Here is a 26,371-nt window from a genome sequence, read left to right on the forward strand (position 1 = left end):
ACTCACCCTGATTCAAGAGACCCCACCTCCTCCCTGCTCTTTCTCTACCAAAAGCCAAAAGAGGCCCTATCTGATTTTATTCTTAGAACAAAAGTGAGCATAGAAAAATTCCTGACCTGGGCTGGAGAGATGACCCAATGGTTAAGAGCACTGGCTACTCTTCCAAAGGTCCTGAGTTCAATTCCCAGCAACCACATGGAACCTCAGGGGAAAGTCTACGGAGGGAGCAGGGACTTTTTAGAGGTCAAAGAGGGGCTAGAGAATGCTTGTGGGAAAGGGGGAGCCACAGTAAAGCCAGTTAAGATTATTTAAAAGGCTCTGGAGGGAAGAAAAGAGAGAATTATGTTTTGGGGGAAGAAGGGAGTGAGCAGGTTTAAGAGGGCATATTGAGATCAGGGACAGTTCTGTTCCTAACAATGTGATAAGCAAAATAAGCTGAATTTTGTGGGGGGCTATTTTACATCCCTAGGAGGACAGGGAAAGTATTAATTGATTCATAATTAGGGAGGGGGAAGTGGAAGAATTTCCCCTCACCAGGATGTCACCCATATAATGGTAGATATTGAGTCCTTTGTCTAAATAAGGTTTGAATACAGTGACCACAGCCTCCTGTCAGAGTCCCTGCTCCCTCCGTAGACTTTCCCCTGAAGTGATTCAATCTCTAAATTCTGACAATATGGCCCTAAAGGACATAGCTCTTGCTAGATAAAACCCAACAATGTCCATAAATCTCCTTATCCTTAACTCCGCCCCTGTACTCAAGGGAGCCCAATATCAGCCCCTGGGAAAGGCTCCACTCATTTGTGGACAGTTCTCCCAGAAGTCTGAGTTGGATGCCCTGACTATTATGATTAAAAATAGCAGAGATAGAGCCCTACAAACCTTAGGGAAAGACCTGATATTCTTGTCACCTCTTTCTTCTCTCTCCAATATTCAACGGCTACCCCCACTTAGCTTAACAGGATTCCCAGGACAAATTGATAACCACTACCCTAACAAAAAAAATGGGTTTCTGTTCTTCCTCTGTTGTGGTGGCTACCCTCCCCTAGTTCTTTACAAAGAAGCTCATCCCTGGGGTCCCCCAATATTTATTAATAGAGAAAAGAGGGAAGCCACAGCAGTACTACATTACTCCCCTGAGGGTGAGCCCCTGTTGTCTGACTCAAAGAATTACCCCATCACTCCTCCAATATAAGGAACTATATACTGTCTAGTTAACCCTAAAAGAGATCAATAGGCCCTTGAATCCTTTTACAGACAGTATATACTTGCTGTTAATTTGCTCCCCTGGTTATCAAGATCCTTTGTTAAATTAGAGCCAATCCACTCTCCCCTCTACTGGTACAGGTCTCCACCCTCTTACAGGAAAGGGCCACTCCCCTCTCCTGCATGTTAGGTCTCATAGCCCCTTGCTGGGTCTGATAAATGAGGGAAACACCCTCACAGACTGGACCACCTTTAAAGGAACATTTACGGCCTCCGTCCAGCAAGCAGATCAATTCCATTCTCACACAGATATAAGGGGGCTTCACGCCTGCTTCCCCCACATCCCTCTTGCTCAGCTTCAGAAGATAGAAAAACATGCTCCTTTTGTGCATCCGTTATTCCTACCCTAGCTTTACAAACCAGGGGCACCAACTCCTGAGATCTCAAACTCGATGCCCTCTGAAAAACTGATGTCAGAAAGGCTAATTCACTACAGTGCTCTCCACCCTTGCCGTCATGGACATTTCCTAACAGATAAACAACCAACAACGGTCCTGCCTTTATCAGATCCCAGTTCAAACCCGCTTACAATGGGTAAGCTCTACACCAATGCCTATGCTAAATACCCTGTTTCTCACCAGCGGATCACTGCATCCAAATTGGTCTTTACCCTTGTTAACATTCTTCAACAGGGTCCAAGACACCCTCTCCTGGCTAAAATAAATCTCATGTACAACCAACCTCCTTCCCCTAACCACCCACCCCAACTCCTCTCAATACGTCCTCCATACGTCTCTCTCCCGGCCACCACTGGCAGCTGTTCCTACTGACATCTTGATTCATGACCCCTTACCCACATGAGTTACTTCCTCTTTCCCATCTACCCTTCCCCTTCTGCCTCTAGGACCCTCTTCAAGATCTCATCCTATGTGTCACCATAACATCACTGTCACCAAGCCAATATTGGCTAAGCAATCCCCCCACCCCGTTCTCTGGTGTAACAACCCTACCAGTTCCTGCATTAAACCCCCCTTTTCAAGGTTTTTGCACCCCCATAATGGTTGTTTCCCAGATTTATCTCTGTAAGCCTGAAAAACCTGCTTTATAGCTGGAACATCAATAGAAAAGACAGATCTTCACAACCACGCAGGGAACCATGGGAGTTCCTGGAGAAGATCTCATCCAAACACACTGCCTGGCCAGTGGCTTCCAGGACAAGCTTGACCAGGCCATGGCTTTCGCGACAGACAGTCTTAAGGACCTTCAATGACAGATCACCACCCTAGTGGAGGTTGTTTTCTGAAACTGGAGGGCCATGGACTAAATGACTGCTGAACAGGGAGGAACTTGCATTGTGTTGGGGAAGGAATGTTGCTTCTATGTCAGTGAATCTAGGATGTCGGAACAAGACATACAAATGCTCAAACCCTTTGGTAGCTTGACTTTTACCTCTCCTTAGCCCTGCACAGGAGCCATACTCCACCTGGCATCCTGCCTCATCCAATTTCTAAAACAACAAATGAGTAGCACTGCTAAAATCACTGTCAATCAGGTTCTTAGTCAATACCAAACTGTTTCCAATATAGACGCTGATGACTATGATGGCGCCTCCCCTTTATAGAACAAAAGGGGGAGATATACAACAAGTGAGCCACACAACTGGGGGGGAGGGCGGGCTGGAGCAAGGGTGAGGTGGAGACGTGTCCAAACTGCTAAAATCTCATCTAGACAATGGTAGGAGTATGGATTGCTCACTCCCAGTTCTGAGCCTGCATGCTACACTGTGCATGTAGTCTTGTGACCCTACCTCTACCATGGTTGAGATAGTCTTGTAGCCTGGCTGCCAAAGTGTGGGTTTAACTTCCTATAAGGAGAAGACCAGCAAGCACTTGGAATTCCTCTTCTTGCAAATGAAGCATCCCTAGGGTCTCAGTACCAACCAATGATGTAAACCCCTCACCATGAAAACCCCTTACCCACTTCCCCAGGTTTACAGAGCCCAGATTGCCCTCTCCCTCCCAGTAAAGAGAGCTACTCCACTGAAAGCTTTTTAGAGAAGGCCATTTCTTCCCAACACCCAAGTCGATGGAGTTCCTGTGAACTCACTCCTGCGAACCCACCTCACACAGTGCACCACTGTGTCTGAATATCCTGAAGGCAAAAGCAGATCCTGGCAGCAAAAGGAGATGGGGGAAAGGGTGCAAGGTTATCATTAGACTACTTCCTGCTGACTAGGGACACTGAATTCCTGGAGGCGAGTTTGAGCTTCACTGTCAAGATATCAAATTATTTCTTCTCCTCTTCCTTCTCCTTTTCTCTTCGTACATGACTAATTAACAAACCATGACCAACTGTAAGCAACAGCAACCAACCAACAACTCCAACCCTCATTTCCTCTCCAGGAACTAGCATCTATTCTCTGGAAAACTCCCAGAATTCCAAATGTCAAACAATCACAGAAACTATCTACAGCAGGCAAAATCACGCCCCTGCTAGACCTTGAGGCAAATCATAGTCAACTGCTATGGACAATCTGAAGCACCTGGAATTAAAATGAAAACATTCTTATAATGTTACTGTGGTTTTAAAAGAAACCAAAATTTCAAAATTGTCACTACAGACTTGCCCTTTATTGATATCTTACCCTCATGTCAGGATTCCTAATGAAGGACACGAGGGGTTGCCGGATCTCTTTGTCCCTTTTTCCAATGTGGCCACGTTCAACAACCTCTTTTGATTTCTTGCTTTTAACTATTAATTTGGCTTTTTAAATTGGTTTATAGTGGCTAAGAGGCCAAACCTAGGTTGTTGGGGCAAAGGTTGTGACCCCATGTCTGATAAAATCAGGCAGGATGTGAGGTGGCTGGGTGGAAGACAGCACCGTCTCTGCAAGCAGGAGAACCTGAGTTCAGTTCTCCAGCAACCACCAGAAACCAGTGGTCATACATGTCTGTAGTCAGCCTACTCAAAACAACTAGCTTCTGGCTCAGTGAGAAACTCTGTCTTGAGGAAATACAGTAGAAAGAGATAGAGAAAGGACAAACTCTACTCTGGCCTCTGTTACAGAATATTTGATTGCACCATGAACCCCAAGATTGTGTTATTTAAAACAAAACAAAAGAAAAAATTCTGTTTCTAGTTGTGGTGTAGCCTGGCCCTTGGCACACACACCTTCAATCCTTCTGGCTGGATGCAGACATACTCTTAACTACACACCTTTATTCCAAAACAATGAAGGTAAAGTTAGTTTGTAGAAGAAAGCACTTTTGTTTGAAAGTGATGTCTAATTGCGTGGCAGACAAAGTGATGAGTCAGAGAAAGATTTGACAAAATAGGATATGCCCAATCCTCATGAAAAGAGAGAGGAAAGGGAGAATAGTCCAGTGACAGAGGAGGCAGTTTTACCGGGAGAGTTTCACAGAGACAGGTTGGAGACAGAACAAGATAGACCCAAGTAAAGACAGAATGACCCAGAAAATGAGAAGGAGCCAGAAGGTTAGAACAGATTGCCAGAGTTAGTTACGGCCAAGCAGAGCAATTCAGTGAGAAACTGTCAGAAGCTAGATTAAATCATTCAGCTTGGAGAGCAGTTTGAGCCAGAACATCTGAGTTAAACCAACCAAAAGAGTTAAATAAAGAACAAGAAAGAGTGAGCTTATTCAGCAGTAAATTGCAGAGGTTGAAAATATACTATGCCTATATTAGATTATATGGAGGCTACAAACTTCTAGGACTAGGACTAGGTTAGCAGAGACAAGAAGCTCTGAAGATGACAGTTACTTCAGAAGAACAAAAATTAACACATATAGGCCTCTGCATACATGAATACTGTTACATGGGCATGAGCACATGCTCACATGGCTGTACAGTACACACACACACACACACACACACACTACCGGAGGCTTATCAGTCGGCTCCCTGGTGTGTGCAACAAACAAGAGAATGTCTCAAATAGGATTAAAAGGCAGATTTGACCTCCACCAGTGCTTAATGGGCTGTGCACACCCAACTCGAACATGAGCACACACATACATCACATATGCACATAAAGGTTACAAATTTTGAATTTTGCCAGGTGTTGGTATACACACCCATATTGCTAGTACTTGGAAGTCAGAGGCAGGAGAATCCCCACAAGTTTAAGGTTAACCTATCTATGTTGAAACTCCAGACTATCCAGGACAATATAGCAAAACTGTCTCAAAACAAAACAATAATAATAAAAAAAAGGAAAACAAAGAAAAGACCAAACAAACAAGAAACTCAAACTTATCAGGTGTGGTGGTACAGATAATAATCCCAGTACTCACAAGGCTGAGGCAGAACCGTAAGGTAGAGATCAGCTTGGGCTCCATGTTGAGTTTAAGGCCAGCCTGGGCCATAAGAACATTTATCGCAAATCAAAATGAAAACATATCAAAGCTTTTTAGATAATGCTTAGAGAGCTTCTGGGAGGGAAAGCAAGGTACCTCTACTTATCTCTTCTATTAGTGACAAGCAGATAAAGATACGTAATATATCCATTACCTATTGCATATATGTAACATATGTAAATACACATATGTGTAAATATATGTAAAAGTAATATATGTGAATACATATATATGTAAAATACATATGTAAATATATGTAAAATATGTAATAAAAGTAAATACAGAATATTTGTAAAAACATATATTACATATATTTAAAATGTCCCGGCCTGTGAACAGTGAACAGGGGCTGGGGGACCACCTGGAAGAGAATGGGGGGACAAGAGACATGAGGAACGAACAGCAAGTCAAGAGGTCTGATCAAGCTGACAAATGTTTATTGTTCCCACACAGGTTTTATATACTCATAGAAGCAGGATGTGGGGTGAGGGAGGTAGAGTATGATCGCTTTGTCTCTGGGGAGTGCAGGTGTTCTCAAGAACAGGATGTTGACTGGGTAAAAAGTTCAGCAGAAAGAACAAAACAAAATGGGTTGCTAGGCACCTGTTCACAAGATCTCTAGCTATTTGTTTTCAACTGGGCTAGTACTTTTCCACAGAGGCCAAGACTTTGTGCCAGTAAGCATTTATGGCTGACAAGGCAGTTAATGTTTAAGCAAGTTCTCTCACAACAGTAAAATATACATATGTATAATACATACGTACATTGCATATATGTAATATATGTAAAATATGTAATCCTATGTGGTCAATATTATCTAGGGGTAATGTCATAATTGAACTGTTAGACAGTCATTAGTGGCAGTTAAAATAGCTACCAACTTTTATAAGAAAGAGTTGTTTCCAGGACCTTCTTCTAAAACAGGCCGTAATCCTACCGCCCTTCTGAAATGCCTTTCCGCCTTGAGAGCCACTGACACTCTAACCATTCACGGAACTTCTTTCTCCATTACTGTGAATTTGCACAAATCTGATACATGTCAGTGTGACCCATGGGATGCAGCAAAGGTGGTCTTCTGCTGATCCTATACTTAGCCTGGGCCTGGTCATTTCTGTTTCTTAGAACACTTGCTATCAGGATGTTCTCTCTCAGCCCGAGTTACCTGACTATCAGTATTCCAAGCCTCGAGCCAGGGAGGATCTCCAGCTGTTAACACAGGTGAGATCCCCTACCACAGTGAGATGGACTGCCAGTGATACGAGCAGGTATCTTCAGTGTCTACCCAGCCAAGCCTCCAGGCGGATTCAGCCTCAGTTCATATCTGACTTCATGCACATGAGCTATCCTAAGCAAGGACCACTGAGTCGAGCCTTGCCAACTTGCAGAATAAGAGGAAGTAAGCTGTTTTAAACCACGGATTTTGAATGTTTCCAGGGAGCACTAGGGATCTATGGTGCTTCCAGTTGACCGTCTTTTCTCATCTTCCAGTAGAGTGTACATTGGGTGGGAAGAGGGGGTACTTAGGAAGACCCTTTCAAATCTCCAGCAATAAGCTTTTCAAAGCAGGGAGGAGGGGATCTCAAGATGACTTAGCAGGTAAAGGAGTCACCTTGCCATCTAACCTGATGACTTGAGTTTGTCCCCTAGGACCCATATGGTAGAAAGTAAAAACTGACTCCCAACAGTTTGTCCTCTGATTTCCCATGCATGCCATGACAAACTCACACACATATACACATGAGTTATGCTTGTGTGTGTGTGTGTGTGTGTGTGTGTGTGTGTGTGTGTGTGTTTTAATAAGACAGGCCTCTAGAGCAGAAATAGTCAGAGGAGGTCAACAGGGTAGGCCACATACTACTTTTTATCAGACTACCAAAAGGGTAAGGTACAAAATCATATTCTTCTAGGGAAAAAAAAAACATATTTCTATGCACCAAGTATGAACAGAAAGGCCCCCTCCCCAGGGCAGAGAGGATGACTGAATTAGAGGAGGTGGGGCCTCTTCCTCTGCTGCACCCGGGAAGGTAGTGAGGAAACACTGCAGGAGACAGTGGCCTGCTTTTTCACCTGAGCCTGACTGGGTAATCATTAGGAAACACATTGATCCCAGAGAAGACAGTTACAAGAGGACAGTGGTGTTTCCGAAAGTAGTAAAACATGTTAGCATTTTAGTCTTGAAGACATACAGAGTCCTGTCTGTGTAAGCCATTCCTGCTAATCTAGCCATTAGGCTGCTCCGATGTACGCTGGGTGTCTCTAATGTATGCCAGGTATCTTCCTCAATGACTCTCAGTCTCTCCATGTTATTTATTGAGGCAGGGTCAATTGTTGAACTCAGAACTCACCAGTCTGGCGAGTGTAGCTAGTTAGCTGGCCCTAGAGATCATCTATCTGTTGGGTCCTAGTGTTGCCAGCTTTTATGTGGGTTCTTGTGGTTTGGTCCAGTCCTCAGGCTTCTGAGGCAAGCACCTTATCATCCACTGAGCCACCTCCCTAGCACCCCAGCCTGGTAGCAGACACTTTTAAGTAAAACCTTCTTGGAAGTCCTGTGATCACTGGACCCTGATGGCAATATTGGGACCTCAGCCCCTCCCTCTTCCCGTCTCCTGAATTCCAGCCATCAGGTGATTAACTATCTGCACTAGCTCACTGAAACTCTGAAGCTGCAAGGGAAAAGAGATAGGGGGTAAAACTGTAAAGACAGGATACGAACGGCTGTCTGCAGATCCTGGCATAACTCCCCAAATAGAAGAAACTAAGCACTTCTCCTTGTGTAGGAAGCATGGCGTGCTCACAGGTAAGAACTAGGAGAACCAGGAATGTTAAACACACAGGGTTGTCTCTTCAAAGGGAGAGATATATGACCTCTTTTCTGCCCAGGGAAGTGGGAGTAGTGATGGTTAATAGCCTCCTGGCCTTTGTGCTATCTGTGTGGCTGAGATTGCTGGCTCCTCCCCAGACCCTTATTATGGGCTTTTTTTTTTCCTCAGTCAATCTATAGAACCCATGTCTATGGAATGTCACATGTGCTTTACAAAGAGTTTCGATATAGTCATGTCTTAAGCTTTGTTGTGCACATGGAGTAAAGTGTCACCAGGAAAATTTTCACCAAATTGTACTTTGCTTAAGTGTGCCTAAAATAATCAGAGTCCCAAAGTTTGATTCTGTCTTCTTACCTCCAGTGGATCATTACCCTGCAGGCCACGGTGAGCGCGGACTCCCCTTCCCTTGATTCTTTGTAAATCCTTTGCTTTAGGTATTTGTTACAGTAATAGAAAGTTTACTCAACTACTTAGATTGTTTTGAACATTTTTTTTGCTATGTCTTTTTTTAAAAAGATTTATTTATTTATTTAATGTATGTGAGTACGCTGTAGTTGTCTTCAGACACATCAGAAGAGGACATCAGATCCCATTACAGATGGTTGTGAGCCACTACGTGGTTGCTGGGAATTGAACTCAGGACCTCTGGGAGAGCAGTCAGTGCTCTTAAAGGCCAAGCCATCTCTCCAGCCCCCTACTTAGTATTTTTTTAAAATTCTTGCACATTTTATGTTTTATTTAAGATGCTCATCCAGCTTAAAAACCAATGTGGACATTCAGACCCACAACAATAGGGAATTTAATTTTACCAGTACAGTTTGTGCCTCTTTTTGAATGAAATCTTATGGTCTGCACTTATGTTTTAGAAGGACCAGTGTGGCATTGATATAAAATAGCAGCAGTAATGTAGGGGTTAATGACGCAGCTCCCTCTATATTACAGATATATTTTTCTCCGTAACGAAGGATAATGGAGTCAACTCGTACCTGGCAAATTCCTCCATGTCTTCCTGGTGAAGCACTTTCAGGGTCTCCTTCATGCGCTGTTCATGCAGTGCAAGCTCTTCTTGTTCTCTGAGTTTTCGCTGCACTAAGAAAGGCAAGAGAAATTATTTGACAGGTGATTTATTTTTTTCTCTCTTTCCAAACAAGACTTGCCATTGAACGCTTTCTGGGCGATACAGCCATGTTGTCTTTAGAATTGCTGGAGAGGATCATGGATCAAGAATGGAGAAGTGGGACCACTGAGAGGGCTCAGAGGAGGGAGGCTGCTAGCTCGTTCCCTGGGATGGAAACGTGGCGGAAGGAGAAAACTGACTCTAGCAGGTTGTTCTCTGACCTCCACATGTGCCCTGGTATGTATGTGCTTGCATGTCCCCCACTGCCAACCCCCAACATGCATGCACTCACAGACAAAGAAATAAATGAATATAATAAAATAATATTTTTAAGAATGAGGGAAGAGAGAAGGACAAGCTAGGCATATAGTTGTACACCCATAGTTCCAGGTATTTAAAAAGCTGTCGGAAGAGTATTTGAGCCTAGGAAGCTGGGGCCTGCCTAAGTAACACAGTAAAATCTTATCTCAAAAATAAAATAAAATAATAAAAATAAGCTTTTTACATACTGTGATCCACACAAATTACTTCTCATTATTTTCTAAAAATTTATGCGTGGCCTTTTCATATAAGATTTCATATCTTGGCTATACCTGCTTGTCTGGGACCAGGCAAGATGCTTCCTTCATCCCTAATGCCTATGGTCCCTCCCTGGCCTTGGAACCCTGCTCTGACCTACTAGCCACACAGTCCTGCATGAGATGGACTTGGTAAGATAACCCCTTCTTCCCCATCCACTCCTCCCCTCCACTCTCTTCCCAAGGTTTGGTAAACTAAAAATACTCCTTGACACTATTAATGATACTCTGTTATGCTTACAAACAAGAGCCTAGTATGGCTGTCCTCTGAAAGGCTCTACCCAGCAGCTGACTCTGATGGGTTCAGAGACCCACAGCCAAAATTGGATGGACCTTGGGGACTCTTATGAAAGAGTTGGGGGAAGACTGAGGACACTGAAAGGGTATAGGAACTCCACAGGAAGACCAACTGGGTCAACTAACCTGGACCCTTGGGGGCTCTCAGACACTGAGCCACCAACCAAAGAGTATACACAGGCTGGACTTAGGCCTCCCTGCCCATATGTAGCAGATGTGCAGCTCGATCTTCATGTGTGTCCCGGACAGCTGGAGTGGGGGTTATCCCTAAAGCTGTTCCCTGTCTGTAGACTCTGTTCCCCTTCCTCAGCTCTCTTGTCTGGCTTTAGTGGAAGAAGAAGTGCCTGGCCTTCCAGAGACATGATGTGCCAGAGTTCGGGGATACCCGGGGGTGGGGGTGGGCTCTAGGGGAATGAGAGGGGGGACTGTGGAAGGAAGAATGAGAGGGGGTAACTGGGAGAGGGACAGCGATCAGGATGGGCCCAGGTGGGAAATTTCGCCTGTGGTTTGGAACTAAGATGAAAAAGACTGTCACTCCAGAGTAGAGTGCAGTGTACAGCTAAAGGCTGCTCCAGGTGGAGAGCCGAACAGATATGAGTATAAATCAGCTGTGTAAAGATGATATGAGCTATATTGCTTTAATAGGCCTCATAATTTTCAAAATGGGTATGATTTTTTGTTTTGTTGTTATATTTTTCCTCTGGGGAAAAAAAGGTCAATATAAAGGGATTTCTGGTTACTGGCTCAAAGATACGCTGATTTGTTTTGAGATTTGTATATTACAGAATATACAGCCTTGGTGAATAAATCTCCTCGTAAGGCAAGTTGAACTGACCTGCTTAAATTCCTGATGTCCTGGACTTCCAGCTGGATCCAGTTCAGACACAGATATCAGAGACTTATCAATCGTTGGTGTGGTCTTTTTATTTACCCTTCCCCCCTTTCAGATAACCCTGAGGGGCTGATTAATCTCTTTGAGACTGTTTTAGTGTTCTTCAGGACTGCAGAGTGAGAGAAGATAATGCAAGAAGCCGGAAAGAATGTCCCCTCAGACATGGGGGCACTGAAAAGTATAGAAAATTTATAAAAGGTATGGAAAAATTTTATGACCTCTAGAGCTGAGCCAAGAATTCGAGCCAGCCGGTTCACTAGCTCCAGGTTCCAGGAACTGGCTGACCACAAAGAAAGCAGAACTAAAAATACAGGTCAACTGGGTCTTTTCGGGAATTGGCTGACCACAAAGTAGATGGTTGAGCAAGATTGAATTCTTGAGAAAAATATGTACGGGATGTTTCCCACATGACCAACTGAATAATGGGTTGGGACTTTCCACTATTTTTATGGTATTCTTCCTTGGTTTCCCCCTCACCCCCCTGGTTTGTGTTTTTTTCCTTTAAATACCCTTCTCCCCCTGGCCTCGAGGTTGATACTCCTGGTTATGAGTCTCGACCTCAGCCAGCTGATCCTGAAATAAAGCCTCTTGCTGTTTGCAACAAGGTCGGTGTCTTGTGAGTTATTGGGTGGCTGAGCTATCCCGAGACTTGAGTGAGGGTCTCCCCTCCTGGAGGTCTTTCAGCACCATCGATTGACCAGACTGTGGTAAGGGGCACCTAAAAGCCTACCACCAGACTCCGTTGGCAGGTCTCAAGAGGGCAGGGATTGGATGAGTCACCCACAGCGGTTCATAGAGGCATTCTGTCAGTACACACTATGGCCTTTATAGACCAGGCTAGTAGATTCAGAAAAAAGCTTCAGGATAAGTCATTAAAGGATTTAGTGTGGGTTTCTGAGGAAGTCTTCCATAACAGGGAGACAGAGAAAGAGAGAGAGAGCAGAGAAATAGAAAGGAAGGAAAAAAAGAAAGGTGATAGGAAAGGAATTTATAGAAAATCTTGACTATAGTAGTTAGGGAAAGCAGAGAAAGGAGACTCCAATCAAAGAGAGACGGAAAACTCCTTGAAAAGGACCAGTGCACACGTTGCAAGTAAAGGAGCCACTGGACCCAAGAGTGCCCTAACAAATGGAAGCTGGGGGCAGGAAATCCCAGGCCTTAGAAAAAACAACTCCAAAGGGTGATGATGTTAGCCCTGGGTAAATACGGTGATTGGGTAGATAGGGTTTAGACCCCCTCCCCAAGCTCAGGGTAACCTTGAAAGTGGAGGGGAAACCCACTTAATTCTTGGTAGACACAGAGGCTCAACACTCAGTCCTCCTCCAAGCCAATGGTCCCGTTTCCAAGAAAAGATCTTGGTTCCAAGGAGCCACTGGCACCAAAATGTATTCATGGACTACCTGAAGAACAGTGGACCTAGGGATGGGCCAGGTATCCCATACATTTATGGTCATCCCACACTGTCCCTACCCTCTGTTGGGGAGAGACTTACTCTCCAAGATGGGGGCCCAGATATATTTCCTGCTTGATGGGCCACAACTAACTGGTCCAAAAGGAGAACCCAAGAAGCGGGGAAAGACCTCTCCTACCAACCCCTGCCAGGAGCTGAGACAACCTGCTTTACAGATGGGACCAGTTTTCTTCATGCTGGTCAGAAACAAGCTGGTGCTGCTGTGGTGGATGGCACAAATGTCATCTGGGCTGAATCTCCACCCCCTCCCTGGGATCTACACAAATAGCAGGTAAGCCATTGCCATAGCCCATGTCCATGGTGCAATATACCAAGAGCTTGTATCAGAGAAAATCTTGGATCTCTTGGATACCCTGATAAAGCTGGCAACTGTGAGTACTACTATTCATTGCCCAGGACACCAGAAGGGAGGAGACTCAGTGGCCTGAGGCAATAACCAGGCAGATCAAGTGGCTCGAAAAGTGGCTATGCAGGAGCCTATCCTGGTTATGGGCCTGCAAGAGACACCTGATGGGAAATGAGACTAGATTAAGGGATGGCCTCACATAAAACACATGGAAGAAGAAAGGACTCAGACTACTAGCCACCCTACCAACTATTACCTAGAGAAGAAAGGAAATTGGTGCACACAAGATGGGAGAACTATACTCTCCAAAAAGTAAGCAAAAGACTTACTATGCCAAATGCACAGATGGACTCATTTGAGAAATAAGTGCATCCAAGCAGTCAAGGGATCTAAGGTATATATCTAATGGACCTCAGGTTTTGGGCCAGAGAGTAAGTGTAAGATATGTAAGTGTAAGATATGCCAGCAAGTAAACGCTTATACAGCCAAGAGTGAACAAGGCAAAAGGAGAGAACAGCCTAGAGTATATTGAGCGACTGATTTTATAGAAGTTAAGCCAAGAAAATATAGTTACAAATATCCTCTAGTATTTGTAGATACTATCTCCGGATGGGTTGGAGCTTGCCCCACCAGGCAGGAAACAGCTACCGTGATAGCCAAGAAGATATTAGAAGAAATCTTCCTGGGCTGGAGAGATGGCTCAATGGTTAAGAGCACTGATTGCTTTTCTAGAGGTCCTGAGTTCAATTCCCAGCAACCACATGGTGGCTCACAACCATCTGTAATGAGATTCAATGCCCTCTTCTGGTGTGTCTGAAGACAGCTACAGTGTACTCATATACATTAAATAAATAAATAAATCTTTTAAAAAATGTAGTTTAAAAAAAAAAAGAAGAAGAAATCTTCCTGAGGTTTCAAGTGCCTGATGTAACTGGATCAGATAACAGTCTTGCTTTTCTTTCTAAGGTAAGTCAGGGATCGTCGGAAATATTGGGGACAAATTAGAAGCTCCATTGTTTGTACTGTCCCCAGAGGTCAGGGCAGGTAGAGAAAATGAACAGAATCCTAAAAAGAGACCTTAACTAAACTGCCCTCAGAAACTGGCACTGGCTGGGTGGTGCCCCTTGTCCTGGCCCTGTTCTGAGACCAGAATACCCTTCCCATGTGGGACCCCCACTCCTTTGACCCTGGCTCTTGCCCCATTCCCCCAGAAGTGACTTTTCAGGCTGATAAGGATCTTATGGCTCTATTGTAAGCTTTCCAGATCAGTCACTAGGAACTGTGGCCTACACTTAGTGCCCTATATAATGCAGGTACCCCAGAGGTTCCACATGAGTGAGCAAAGTGGAAAGGGCCAGTCCTGGTGCTGTTGACCATCCCGACCTCCGTTGAAGTAGATGGAATAACTGCCTGAATTCACGTAACTCAGACCAGCACCTGCACCTGATGCTGACTGGAGAGCAGCCAGACACCTGAGCAACCCCTTCAAGCTCAAGATCACCTGCCGTTCTGCAAGGCCAAAGAAACCATTAGATGTCTATGTTGTATTTTCCTTCCCACTGAGCCTTAGCACCCCCCACAACCCTACCAAAGTGACTTGGCAAGTACTCTCAGCCACTGGAGATGTGGCTTGGTCCATTACAGTAGAACGCCCACCTTGTGCCTGGTGGCTAGACCTTTGTCTTTGATCTCTGTAAGTTAGTGGCAGGCCTTGACTCCAGGGATATCCCCACCCTAGAGACATAGGGGTGGGAATTACCCAAATGTCAGGGATGAGGGACTTTTGAATCTAAACCATGTCCCAGAAGCAGCCTTAGAGGGTGGGATTTAGTGCACATACACCCAAAGTTAAAAAGTGTCTTGCGAGAAACCCCCATATATGTGTGCCTCTTAAATAAGAGAAACTGGCAGCAGGCCCATCAGTGTATGTGGGGGGGGGCAGCTACTTTTTCTGTGCTACCTAAGGGTGTAGAAAATTTGAAAGCACATATTAAAGACCATTCAGGGGGTGAGAGATAGTTCAAGATTTAATGACAAAGTTACACAATGGACTAGCCAAGAAAGAGAGAGAGAGAGAGAGCAAGCCCAAAGATGGTTTGAGTCCTAGTTGAACAACTAACTCCCCTTGGTTTATTACCTTGATTTCGACATTGTGAAAACCCCTAATAATTTTGTTCCTGCCCCTGACCTTCGGCCCTTACATTCTACATCACTTAGTTGCTTTTATTAAAGATCACACAGGTACAGTACAGTTGATGGCCCTGAGACAAAGATATCAAGAGGTACAGAGGACCTTTTGAAGCTGCAGTAGCTTCAAGATTGAAGCATGCACAAAGAGAATGGGGGAATGAAGGGGTCAACTCAGGGACAGAGAGGCTAATTAACATTTCTAATCAGCTCAGGAAAGGCCCCAGAAGACAGAAAGACTAATTAACATTCCTTAGACAACAGGGGTGAAGACTGACCTGCCAGTGGGGGAGACCCAGAACACATGGATACATCCCACAGGATCAACCATTGGCCACCCACAGACAAAGGAAGTCCCTGCCACCTCATTCCCTAAAGACCAATCAGTTTAAAAGTCACATTGTTCTGCCAATCATATTGTGCCTAGCTGCTGTTTCTCTATGCTATCCCTGGAAACTGTATAAATGTCCACTGAATGAGCTGTGCAGGGTTGCCTCTCCTTTTGGATGCAGGATGACCCCAGCATGCTGGAACAATAAAAATCCCTCTTGCTTTTGCAACTATCCCCAGCTCTGTGTTGTTCACTCAGGGGGGTCCCCGGTAAACTAGGACTCACTAGAGTCTTACAGTGAGAGCTAAAGCTATATCTTAAGCCTAAATTACTGTGTTTAAGAGATGTACAAAACAAAACTGCCTCTAGCCTATAAGCCCTACTTGCCCCCAAACAGATAACTTCTTGGGATGCTAGGGGCTGTTGCTCATTTAAGTTAACAAGCCACATGTTTTCATGTCTGTAAACAAGCTTGGTTGCCCCAAATGCATGGGATATGTTTAATTACACATAGGCAGAAAGTATATCAGGATTCATTCTTGCCTCCAGCTGGACAAAGGCGGGAAGTACTTAGCCTTATGGAGTTTGCCTTCATAAACATCTGACAAATGTAATTTGGTGGCTTTCTCTGAGAGTCCTGATTAAGAAACTGGCCATTGTCTATCATCTTGGCTACTATTTGATAAAGCTTGATTTAAATCTGGCTCAAAATTGTAGGAGTGGTCTTCTCATCTGGTGGGATTCTAACAGTAAGTCTGGTTAAGGTACCGTTGGATGCAAGAGACATCAGATACAAGCACTGATCCAGTGTCTAGAATCTGTGGGCACATCAACAGATTCTCCTGTTTTAAATGTGTGGTGGCCACCCCTGGCTGTCCTCTCTGCCTCCATCCCAACCCTGTTTCTGTGTGTGTGTGCGCGCACACACAAGTGCACATGTGCACACATTTCCACGTGTTCACAAGTTTCCATGTTGTGTTCCTGTCAGTTCTGTTTCCTGCAGTAACCAGTGGCTTTCTCTAGTGTGAGACACTCCCTCCCTGTCTTAAGACCTGTGGCCTCTTCTGTTGGGGACCTGAATCCTTTTGGCTTTACCAGGTTGCCCAGAAAAATCCAGAAAACAAGAAACAACGACTACAACAAATACAAAAGACAAAACAAAATATTTCACCTGCCCTACTCCCCGGGGCGCTCACATGTTTAGTCGTTTAGTTCCTACTCAGGGTTCAGGTGGGCAGAGCAGCTGGGCTTTCTTAGCCAGGGCACCCTGCCATCTAAGCAGGATGAACACAGGAAGGAGAAATAGTTCCCCGGGTGTTTTTCCCTGTGCTCCTCCACCTACTCTAAGCATCCACATAAGGAAAGGAAAAAAGGAAGTTCTATAGGAATTTCAGGTTTCAGTTTAAACTTAAAATTGAAAAGAATCTCAGGTTTCAGTTTAAACTTAAAAATTAACTGCCCCAGGACACATCCTGGGAGTAGCACATTCCAAAGACTTACATGCACATTCCAGGAGAAGAGCCCAAGATAAGAGGTAATCAGGAAGTTGGGCCCTTACCGTAATAAACCTGGGTAAACAGAAGCCACTTAGCTAACACTCATTGTCATAAAGATAATGTGCAAATCTGAGTTACTTAGAAACCAAGCCTGGGGATGGCTGTTTGAAATCACCCTTTGTGGTTATTGTTTAAGAGGTAATTGTATAACTGCCCTCATGAATTCTGTAAAAATGGTATAAAAACTGCTCTTAGCTTTGGCTTGGGGTTCCTCTTGCCTGCATGCTTCAACTGGGCCTACACACTCCTACCCCAAGAGAGTCCCACAACCTAGACAGCAGTGAAACAACCAGCTCTTCTGGGACTTGGCCAACATTCCAGCTTTTTGCTCACATTCAAAAACTGAGCCCCAATGTCAGCAAGTAGTAGTCATGGGACGATTATAGCATCCCTTATTCATTTATAATCAATAAAAGGCTGGGATATTTGGTTTCCTAACCTGGGACAATGGACTGAGGGGTGTATTATACATACCAAAGCAGGCATGGCCTCCAGGCTCTCCCGGCTCTGCCCCCAACCCTGAACTTTCCAGCCCAGGGGTCAGGGGCTGCCCTTTCCCCAAAGGCTCCTCCCTATATAATCCAGAAATTTTGGTCTCTCTCCCTCTTTTCTCTCTCTCTCTCTCTCTCTCTCTCTCTCTCTCTCTCTCTCTCTCCCTCCCTCCCTCCCACCCGCCCACCCAACCTCCCCCTACTCCACCTTTCTCTCTCCCTCTGTTTCTCAGCACATGCCCCTTTCTTTCTTGTTTCTCTTCTCTCTTCATGTGCACGCCACTACCTTCTCTCTTCCTCTCTCCCTCCCCTACCCCTGTTGGGGGCCGACTTTTAGCAGAAAGTGGCTATCAGCTTTGCAGCCATCTTGAGCCATATACCCAGACATGAGATTTGGATTACAATAGCCTACAACAGCTGAACACACTCCGATAAACTTGGTTTAGATAACTTGAGATTAAAGGTGTGTGAGAGTAAAGGTGTGTGACTTAAGAGTATGACTTAGAAGTATAGAGATCAGACTTAGAGACAAGACCTAAGGGCATGATTAAAGGTGTAACTTAGAGGCGTGGCTTAGAAGTAAGACATATAAAAGGCAGAGACAGAACAGATGAATCAGACACATCAGACATTAGGTAGAGTCTGCCCTCACCCTCGCTCTTGCTGAACCCCGACCCACAGACCGGAGCGGCAGCTTGGGCCGGGATACAATGGCCGCCCAAATGTGGGTCGGCCCGGGCCTCAACATTTTGCCTGGGCTGCGAAGTTTTTTGGCCGCCCCAATGTGGAGCTAGTGTGGATCCCAACATGGTGGCTTCACAGGCCTTGGGGGCCAGTGAACTCACCCATCTAAGAGCAGCTTCCCAATAAACCTGCCTTTAATATAATCTAATCTGGCTTAATTTGGCTCATTTCACTGATGGTGGAGAAATAACCTATCACTGACCAAGAAGACTTTAAACAAATTTTGCTTAGTCTTTTCTTATAAGAATTAAAGACAGCTGCTGAGATTTTCTTTGTCACCTAGTTGACCCCAGGTATTAGAAAAAAAGTTATAAAGGTTTAAAAAAATATATAAATAGGTCCCAGTTGCTGAGGTAGCTCAAATGGTGTCAACAGTAGAGAACTGATGGGGACAAGGACTGTTACATAAACTAAAAGCTACCTTCACCTTCTCTGATAAGACACAGTTGGACTGTCTCTCAGATTAACAACAAATATTCCTGCAGGTATGGGCAGAAACCAACCGCTAGTACTCACCTAACGCCAAGTTCCTATAAATGTTCAACTAACTAGTTCAATTACCCACATCCAGTTTAAACAATTCCCAATAACCCTGGAAACAAAAGGGAATTTATAGTCCATATTGTGTGACTTAAAGAGACAGGCAGCCCGATGCTCTGACAGGCACCATGGCATACACCTTGTCTTCCTGTGAAGAAACCTGGAATCTCTGACTCTCATGAGTCTGATTCTACCAGAAAAACAGACATATACTGTATTGGACCTGAAAGATGCATTTGAGTCGAGCTGTCTTTGCTTTTAAATGGACAAACCCAGAGGGAGGTTATAGTGGGCAACCTACCTGGATCAGACTTCCCCAAGGATCTGAAAAATTTCCAACTCTGCTCAATGAGACGATAGATGCAGACCTCCTGCCCTTCCATCAGAGGTTTCCCAAGAAGATAAATTATGAAAATGCCATTGAGGAACTGCTACAAAAGTTATAGGCCTTGGTCTATAGATGGTTGACTAAGAAAGCCCTACTTTGTATGTCAGAGGCTACGTATCTTGGCTTCCAGCTAAGGGGAGACAAAGGAGCCTGCATAAGAGTATGGTTGCTGCCATTCTTTGGATCCCAACTTCAAAGAGACAAGTTTGGAAGTTCCAGGCTGTGGCTACATATCACTGCCTCTGGATCCTAGAGTTTGCAGAAATAGCAAGGCCTCTATACACCAGCACAGAGAGGGGCACTGAGTCCCAAATCTGGAGTGAGAGCACACAAAAGACATTTGAGGCTTTAAAAACAGGTCTGTGTTGCAGGATATTTGATCACACTATGAACCTCTCCCTGACCCCGCCCCATGCATACACACACACACACACACACACACACACACACACACACACACAGATTGTGTTGGTTCCTGGAAAAACCTGTTTCTAGTTGTGGTGTGGCTTAGCCCTTGCACATACTTTTAATCCAAGTGCTTTCTGCTTATTATAAAGAGGAGTAAATAAAGTCAGTCATAAGTCAAGAGGCAGAGCAAGGAACCAGTTGACAGAGAATGAATATAGGACAAATCCATTAGAAAGTAAGAGGAAGTGAGGAGGATGGATAGAGAGGCCCACAGGAAGTAGAAGGGAGAGACATTGAGTTTGAGAGAGCCTGGGAAAGGAGAACTTCCTTTTAGGACATTGGTGGAAGAGGAGGGTCAGCTAGGTGCTTTCTCTGACTTTTTGGGCAGGCAGGCTTTCACCCCAGCATCTGGCTCCTGAGTCTTTATGATAAAATCGAACATTTGGGATTTTGTTTAAAATAACTGCTCTGATTTCAGCTCCAGCCGTTAGCACATCCAGATGTCTCAAAACCTTTTCATCTGTTTGCCCATGAAATAAAAGACATTACAAAAAAGGTTTTAACCCAAATTTTGGGGACTTAAGGGCATGAATTAAAGGTGTGATTTAGAGATAAGACCTAAGGGCATGACTTAAAGGCGTGGCTTAGAAGTGAGACATATAAAAGGCGAGAGGCAGACAAAAGAAATTAGGCACTTGAGACTCACAGGCAACTAGGATTAGACACTTGTACTTGGAAGAGTACTTGAGACTTTAGACTTGAGGCAGGTAACTTGGAACTGGGAAAGAGACTAGCAACTTAGAACTAGGATTAGGACTTAAGATTTGGTGCCGAAACCTGGGACCTGAGACTTGGTACTAGGAACTAGGAACTTGGAGAGAAGAAGAGAGACTGAAGAATAAACGGGATTGAATCACACTCTGTCTAGTCTCCATTCCCCGTGTCCTCACTCTCTCTCTTGCTGAACCCTGACCCGCAGACTGGAGCAGCTAGAGGCAGTGTGGGCTCTAACAGTTTAGCCCCCAAGGCTTTTGGCAGTTTGGGTTCCAACATTGATAGAGCAGTTCAGTCCACTGTCAGGTGTGGAAGGGTATCCTGGTTTTTGGGTTGTGAGTGTTCTGCCATGCCCCCAGAACACAGGCTCCTGACACAAGATCTAATCTCCAACCAACCTGCACCCTTCAGTCATGTAGAGGGTGTGATTGACAGATCTCCACCTCCAGAGATTAAAATATTAATGAGTTATCTAAAGGCCGGGGGCATAGCTAATTAAGTTATTCCCTCCCTTTTTTCTCCTCCCTATAAAAGCCAGGCTCCCCTGGCTTTTAGGGGGAGTGCAAACCATCTACACCCATTCACCATGCCATGAACAATAAAAGCTTTGGAAAACTGAACTCCATGTGTCTCCAGGGCCTGAACCTTCCTGAGACAGCTGCCAGCCCGCCTGCGGCAGCTGTGTAAATGTGGGACCCTCTGCCAATGTGGAAAGCCTGCCTGGGACCCCGCTGCTGGACTCCCCCCATGAGGTTTTTCCCACAGTCTGCCATTTTGACCCTCAAGCATGGGGCAGAGTTGTCCGAGATATTTTTGGCCCCCAAACGTGGGGCAGAGTGGTTCTCAACACCTGTCAAAACCTACTGCCATCAATCCTGTTAACCTCTTGCCAGATTAAAAAAAAACCTGCAATTGCTCATCATCCTGACTGTCATGAGAAGAAAGATGAAACCAGGTATGTGACAGCTGTTACTTTAACTGAAATGATTTGGATACAAGACACATACTGTAAAAGCAACTTTTAATCACCTGATGTAACTGTTATCTCCCTCTGCTAACCTAGGCCTAGTCCTGGAAGGGTCTAGCCTCCATTCAATCTTATCTAGACCTAAAATGTTTTCAGCCTCTGAGACTTACTACTGAATAATGGTGAATAAGCTTCACCATTTCTAGCTCTTTCTGAACTCTGCTTGGCTGGTCAACTCAGCTGTTCTGGCTCAAAATTCTTCTCCATATTGATTGATTCAAGCTATCTCTCCTTTGGCCTCTGACTGAATTACTCTGCTTGGCCTCATTCTAAATTTAGTAATATGTTCTAATCTTCTGATTCCTTCTCATTCTCTGGCATATTCTATCTTTACCTGCATCTAGCTTGTTCTCTCTCCAACCTGTCCATGTGAAACTCTCTCAGTAATACTGCCTCCTCCTCCTCCACTCTCACTGGACTGCTTTCTCTTAAGTAGCTTCCTTTTCCTCTCTCTTCTCATGAGAGTTGGACATATCCTATTAAGTAAAATCTTTCTCTGATTTGTCACTTTGTCTGCCCACTTAATTAGATATCACTTTCAAATAAGGATACTTTCTTGTACAAACTAACTTGACCTTCACTGTTTGGGATCGAAGGTGTGTGCTAAGGGCTGAGTCACACCACAACTAGAAACAGGTTCTTTTAGTAAAGAACACAGTCTCAGAGTTTATGGTGTGATCAAATATCCTGCAATAAGATACCTGCAATAAGGAACAGAGGTAATCAATCTGACCAGGCTCTCAGATGAAGAAAAGGAAAGTCCACCACCATATTCATGGACAGTCAATATGCTTTCACTATGGTTGGTGCATGTCCACAGTATGATCAATAATGAAGGAGGGCTTCTCACCACTGGGGGAAAGGACATTATATCTTGGCCCTCCTAGAACCTATTTGGCTGACCCTAAGAACTGCTATCCTCCACTGCTCCATATAAAAAAGAAGACTCCCCTGAGGCAAGAAATGACTGGGATGCTGACCTGGCTACCTGACAAATGTCCCTAAGACCCATGAAGCCAATTGTTATTCTAAGGACATTCCCTGACTGGGTGTTGCCTGAGACTCCATGGTACAACCAAGAAGAAATAGAAGATGCAAAAAGAAAATATAGACAGCTCAAACCTACAGGTTGGTGGAGGATACCAGAGGAAAAGGTCTCTCTCCAAGAAACAACTGGCAAGACTCTGGTAGCTAACTTTCACTTAGTTATTCATCTAGGATTCACAAAATTTTCTGAGTTGTTCAAATCACGATATATTATTCTTAGACTGGACAGTCTAGCATAAGATGTTTCAACCAGATGCCAGGTTTGTGCGCAAGTAAATCCACAACAGAAATCCCTAAGCTGGGAAGGGATCCGAATGACCAAAGGCCAACACCCCAATGAACTGGGAGAAGCTGACTTCACCAAGATCTGGCCTGCCATGGGAGGACAGTTTTTCATGTATACTTTTTCTGGATGGGTAGAAGCGTTCTCTACTAGGACTGCAACTGCTCAAATAGTAGCTTCGAAGCTCCTCCTGACTTGGCCTTCCCCTAACAATGGGGGCTGACAATGGCCCAGCTTTCATAGTCAAAATCCCTCAGTTAACAGTAAAACCTTTAAAGATAGCTAGGAAACTTCATGGTGAATATAGAGTTCAGAGTTCTGGGCAGGTAAAAAGAATAAACAGGACATTGAAAGAAACTCTAACAAAACTCTCATTAGAATCTAGCAAAGGATGGATAGATAGGTCTCCTTTGGCTTTGCTTTGGGCCCACTCAATCTCATTTAAGGAGGGATTTACCACTGCTTCCCAGGCTCAGAGACCAGCAGTTGGCAGACCTCTCTAACCATCCCTGTCTCAAGTCACTATAGGACCTCCAGTCTTCCAAAAGTCTACTCATCAGACTGTCTGAGAAACCCAACTGACCTCTGAGTCCCACCACCAATTTCCCCTTGACTGAGTCCGTGATACTGTCTGAGTCAAGAAGGTAGCCAAAGGGGCACTAGAATCAACTTGTGAAGAACTTAACAAAGTGGTCCCTGTATTCCTACAGCTGTGAAGGTAGCTGGGATTACCGGATAGATCCATCATACCAGGTCAAGAAAGTGGAAGCCACAGATAAAAATGCTGAATAGACTGTCTTAGTGTTGGGAGCCGCAGTATAATCTGCCACCCCAAGTTGGCGCTAGCCTCGTGTTTTCCCAGAAGTAAACAATTATCTGCGCAGATGCTAGGCAGAGAGCCCACCAAAGTCACTGAATGTTGGGTGGTGAGCGAACAGCCAATCAGAAGTGAATACGTCACTCTAGACTGTATTTAAGCCAGGCCCCTTCCACATCTCAGCCCTTCCGCGTTTTCCACGTGTGTGATACTGAGTAAAAAGCCTCATTCTGCAGTAACTACCCGATCTCTGCCTCTCGTGTTTTCTCTTCCACGAATGGTAAAGGGCTGGGGGGTGGGGGGGTGTACGTTAGATCTGGTGCCGAGAACCTCGGAATTTCTAGGCGCACGGGAATTTCTAGGCGCACGGGAATTTCTAGACGAGGCAGAATTTCTAGGCGCAGCGGAAGGACCCCGAGACTCGAGGAGGGTTAATAGACTGCAGGTGTGCGAGGTACACCTTTAGGAGATATGCCTGGTGTGGGAATTGTGACAAGCGGATTTAAATTCACCGCGGCCACTCCACTAGCTAGCCTCTTGCTCGCATTGCATTTGTTTTATGGCTACTCTGGCATACCAGAACTAAAGTGTGCTAGCAGGCTACAGGGAAGGCCTGGTCATAAAATGGGGTGTTCAAAGGGAACACGGACTGCTGCAGAGTCCATTGAACCACCGGCAGGTGGGGGGAGGTGGGAGGAAAAAAGAATCCACCTTTATGAAAGAATCTTTGGGGAAGCGTCTGCTACATGTGTCCTACATGTGGCTACATGTGCTACATGTGGCAGGTAGAGCAAGCCAGGCGGTGGTGGCGCACGCCTTTAATCCCAGCACTTGGGAGGCACAGGCAGGCAGAGGAGAGAGATAGCCCCTCAAGCTTAGAGCAACAAAGGATTTTTGAGGATGCCGCGGCGGAACGCTGTGCAGCCGCCTCTCGTGGGAAGACCAGATCCTAGAAATGTGCTTACTGAGATTTCATTGTTTCTTGTGAGAAGAGAGATAAACCTAAAAACCAAAGATTTTACAACAGTCTGTGGGCTAAAGGTTATGATTGTGCTGCAGAAATTAAAATTATGCCTGCTTCCCTCTATGAGTATAGCTGTGCCTGATGATAGAGTATGGTTCAAATTATTTTAATTCCTTTATATTCAAAGTTGTTAAAAATAAGATGCTTTAGATTCCTTTAATGTGTGTAACAATTGTTAGAGAATAAGATTGGCTTTTATCCGATATTCTCATGGGACAAAAAAAAGATTGGTTATTAAATTAATCCAAAATAAAGTTCAAATTTAAGATTTATACAGCCTAACTTGTCTTCTCCAGCTACCATTTCAATAAATGTTTACATAAAAGATATTTTTATACCATTCCTTTACATTTCTGGTAAAAGTGAGAGGTTTAAGGTTTACAGGTAATAAATTTATTCATAATGTCTAAGAGCCCATGAAGCGATATTTGTTAAAAATAATTGCTTCAGAAAATGGTTAATGTTTTACATTATATATATAATGTTGTTATATTATATTATATATATATTATATATATAATTATTATATTATATATATTATATATAATATTATAATTATTATTATATAATGTTTTATATATATATGTATATATATATATATATATATATATATATATATATATATATAATGTTGTTGCTTTAATACAAAAAGGTAAGAGGTTAAATCTTTTGGTGTGTATTATTCATTGTGTGATACTTTATTAGTGGATTTCTCTAAAGAAATTTTTTCTGCAAGCTATTGCTTCAATATAACGAGCTTTAAAAATTTTTTAAAATACTTGTTACTTCAAAAAAGGATTCAAAGACAGTGTCTTTCAATATTTGAGATAAATTGGGGGTAGAGAGATAGCTCAGCCATTAAAGGCTGGACTTAATTTAAAATATAAAGGCTAAACTCCCAGCGGCCACGTGGTGACTCACAACCATTTGTGGTGGGGATCTAACACCATCTTCTGGCCTGTGAGTGTACATGCAAAGGAAAATGGTTTACTTTTAATCTTGATTTGCTCTTAGTGATTTTTAAAAGTTGTTAAAAGATATTATTTGGCTAAAACCTCATCTTAAGCTTAACATAGGAGGATTTAAAACCTCTGTTTAATGTTTTCAAAGGGATGTAAGTCCAAAATTAAATCATATGTGTATTTTCTTAAATTTACCCTGCTTCAACACAATTAAATTATGTGTTGTAGCCACTGTTTAAAATGTTAAAAAGGGGTATATCTGCCTTTGTCTTGTTAAGTATGGTTCATAAAGTGCAAAATGTTTCGGCTACAAGATTTAATATCTCTAGCCATTTGAATGACATTAAAATTAAGGTGTTTAAAAATGCATCTGCACAACCGGTGTTGGTGTGTGTAGACCCTTCATTTTCTTTATGTTATCCAACTTTCAGAATAATTCTGATATCTTGGATTGTAAAAATGTTACATGCTTTTAGCACAATGCTGGAATGGATCACTAGACCTAGTCTTGGTTGTGCATGTGCCTACCTTTGTGCCCATCCCAGTACATCATTATGGAGACTTAAAAGAGACTCTGGTCAATCAGAGAGTTAATTTGCTCCAAGCCCATGTGGAGCAGCTCATGGATGTGGTTCAAATAAGGTGTGTGTCAGCAACCCCACATCCAGGTATTACACCTCTGAGATT

At 43.9% G+C, this 26,371-nt stretch overlaps 1 protein-coding gene across 1 annotated transcript in view; it reads right to left on the minus strand.

Annotated features, from left to right (window-relative positions):
- Positions 1-26,371, minus strand: part of Cfap53 (cilia and flagella associated protein 53) — a 69,906-nt gene that overhangs the window by 18,862 nt on the left and 24,673 nt on the right. The window contains exon 7 of the mRNA XM_034517794.2: positions 9,391-9,493. Within this exon, the coding sequence (XP_034373685.1) occupies positions 9,391-9,493 (103 nt within the window). The remainder of the gene's footprint in view (positions 1-9,390; positions 9,494-26,371) is intronic.

Source organism: Arvicanthis niloticus, chromosome 14 (genome assembly GCF_011762505.2).
Source record: "Arvicanthis niloticus isolate mArvNil1 chromosome 14, mArvNil1.pat.X, whole genome shotgun sequence".
NCBI classification, from domain to species: Eukaryota; Metazoa; Chordata; class Mammalia; order Rodentia; family Muridae; genus Arvicanthis; species Arvicanthis niloticus.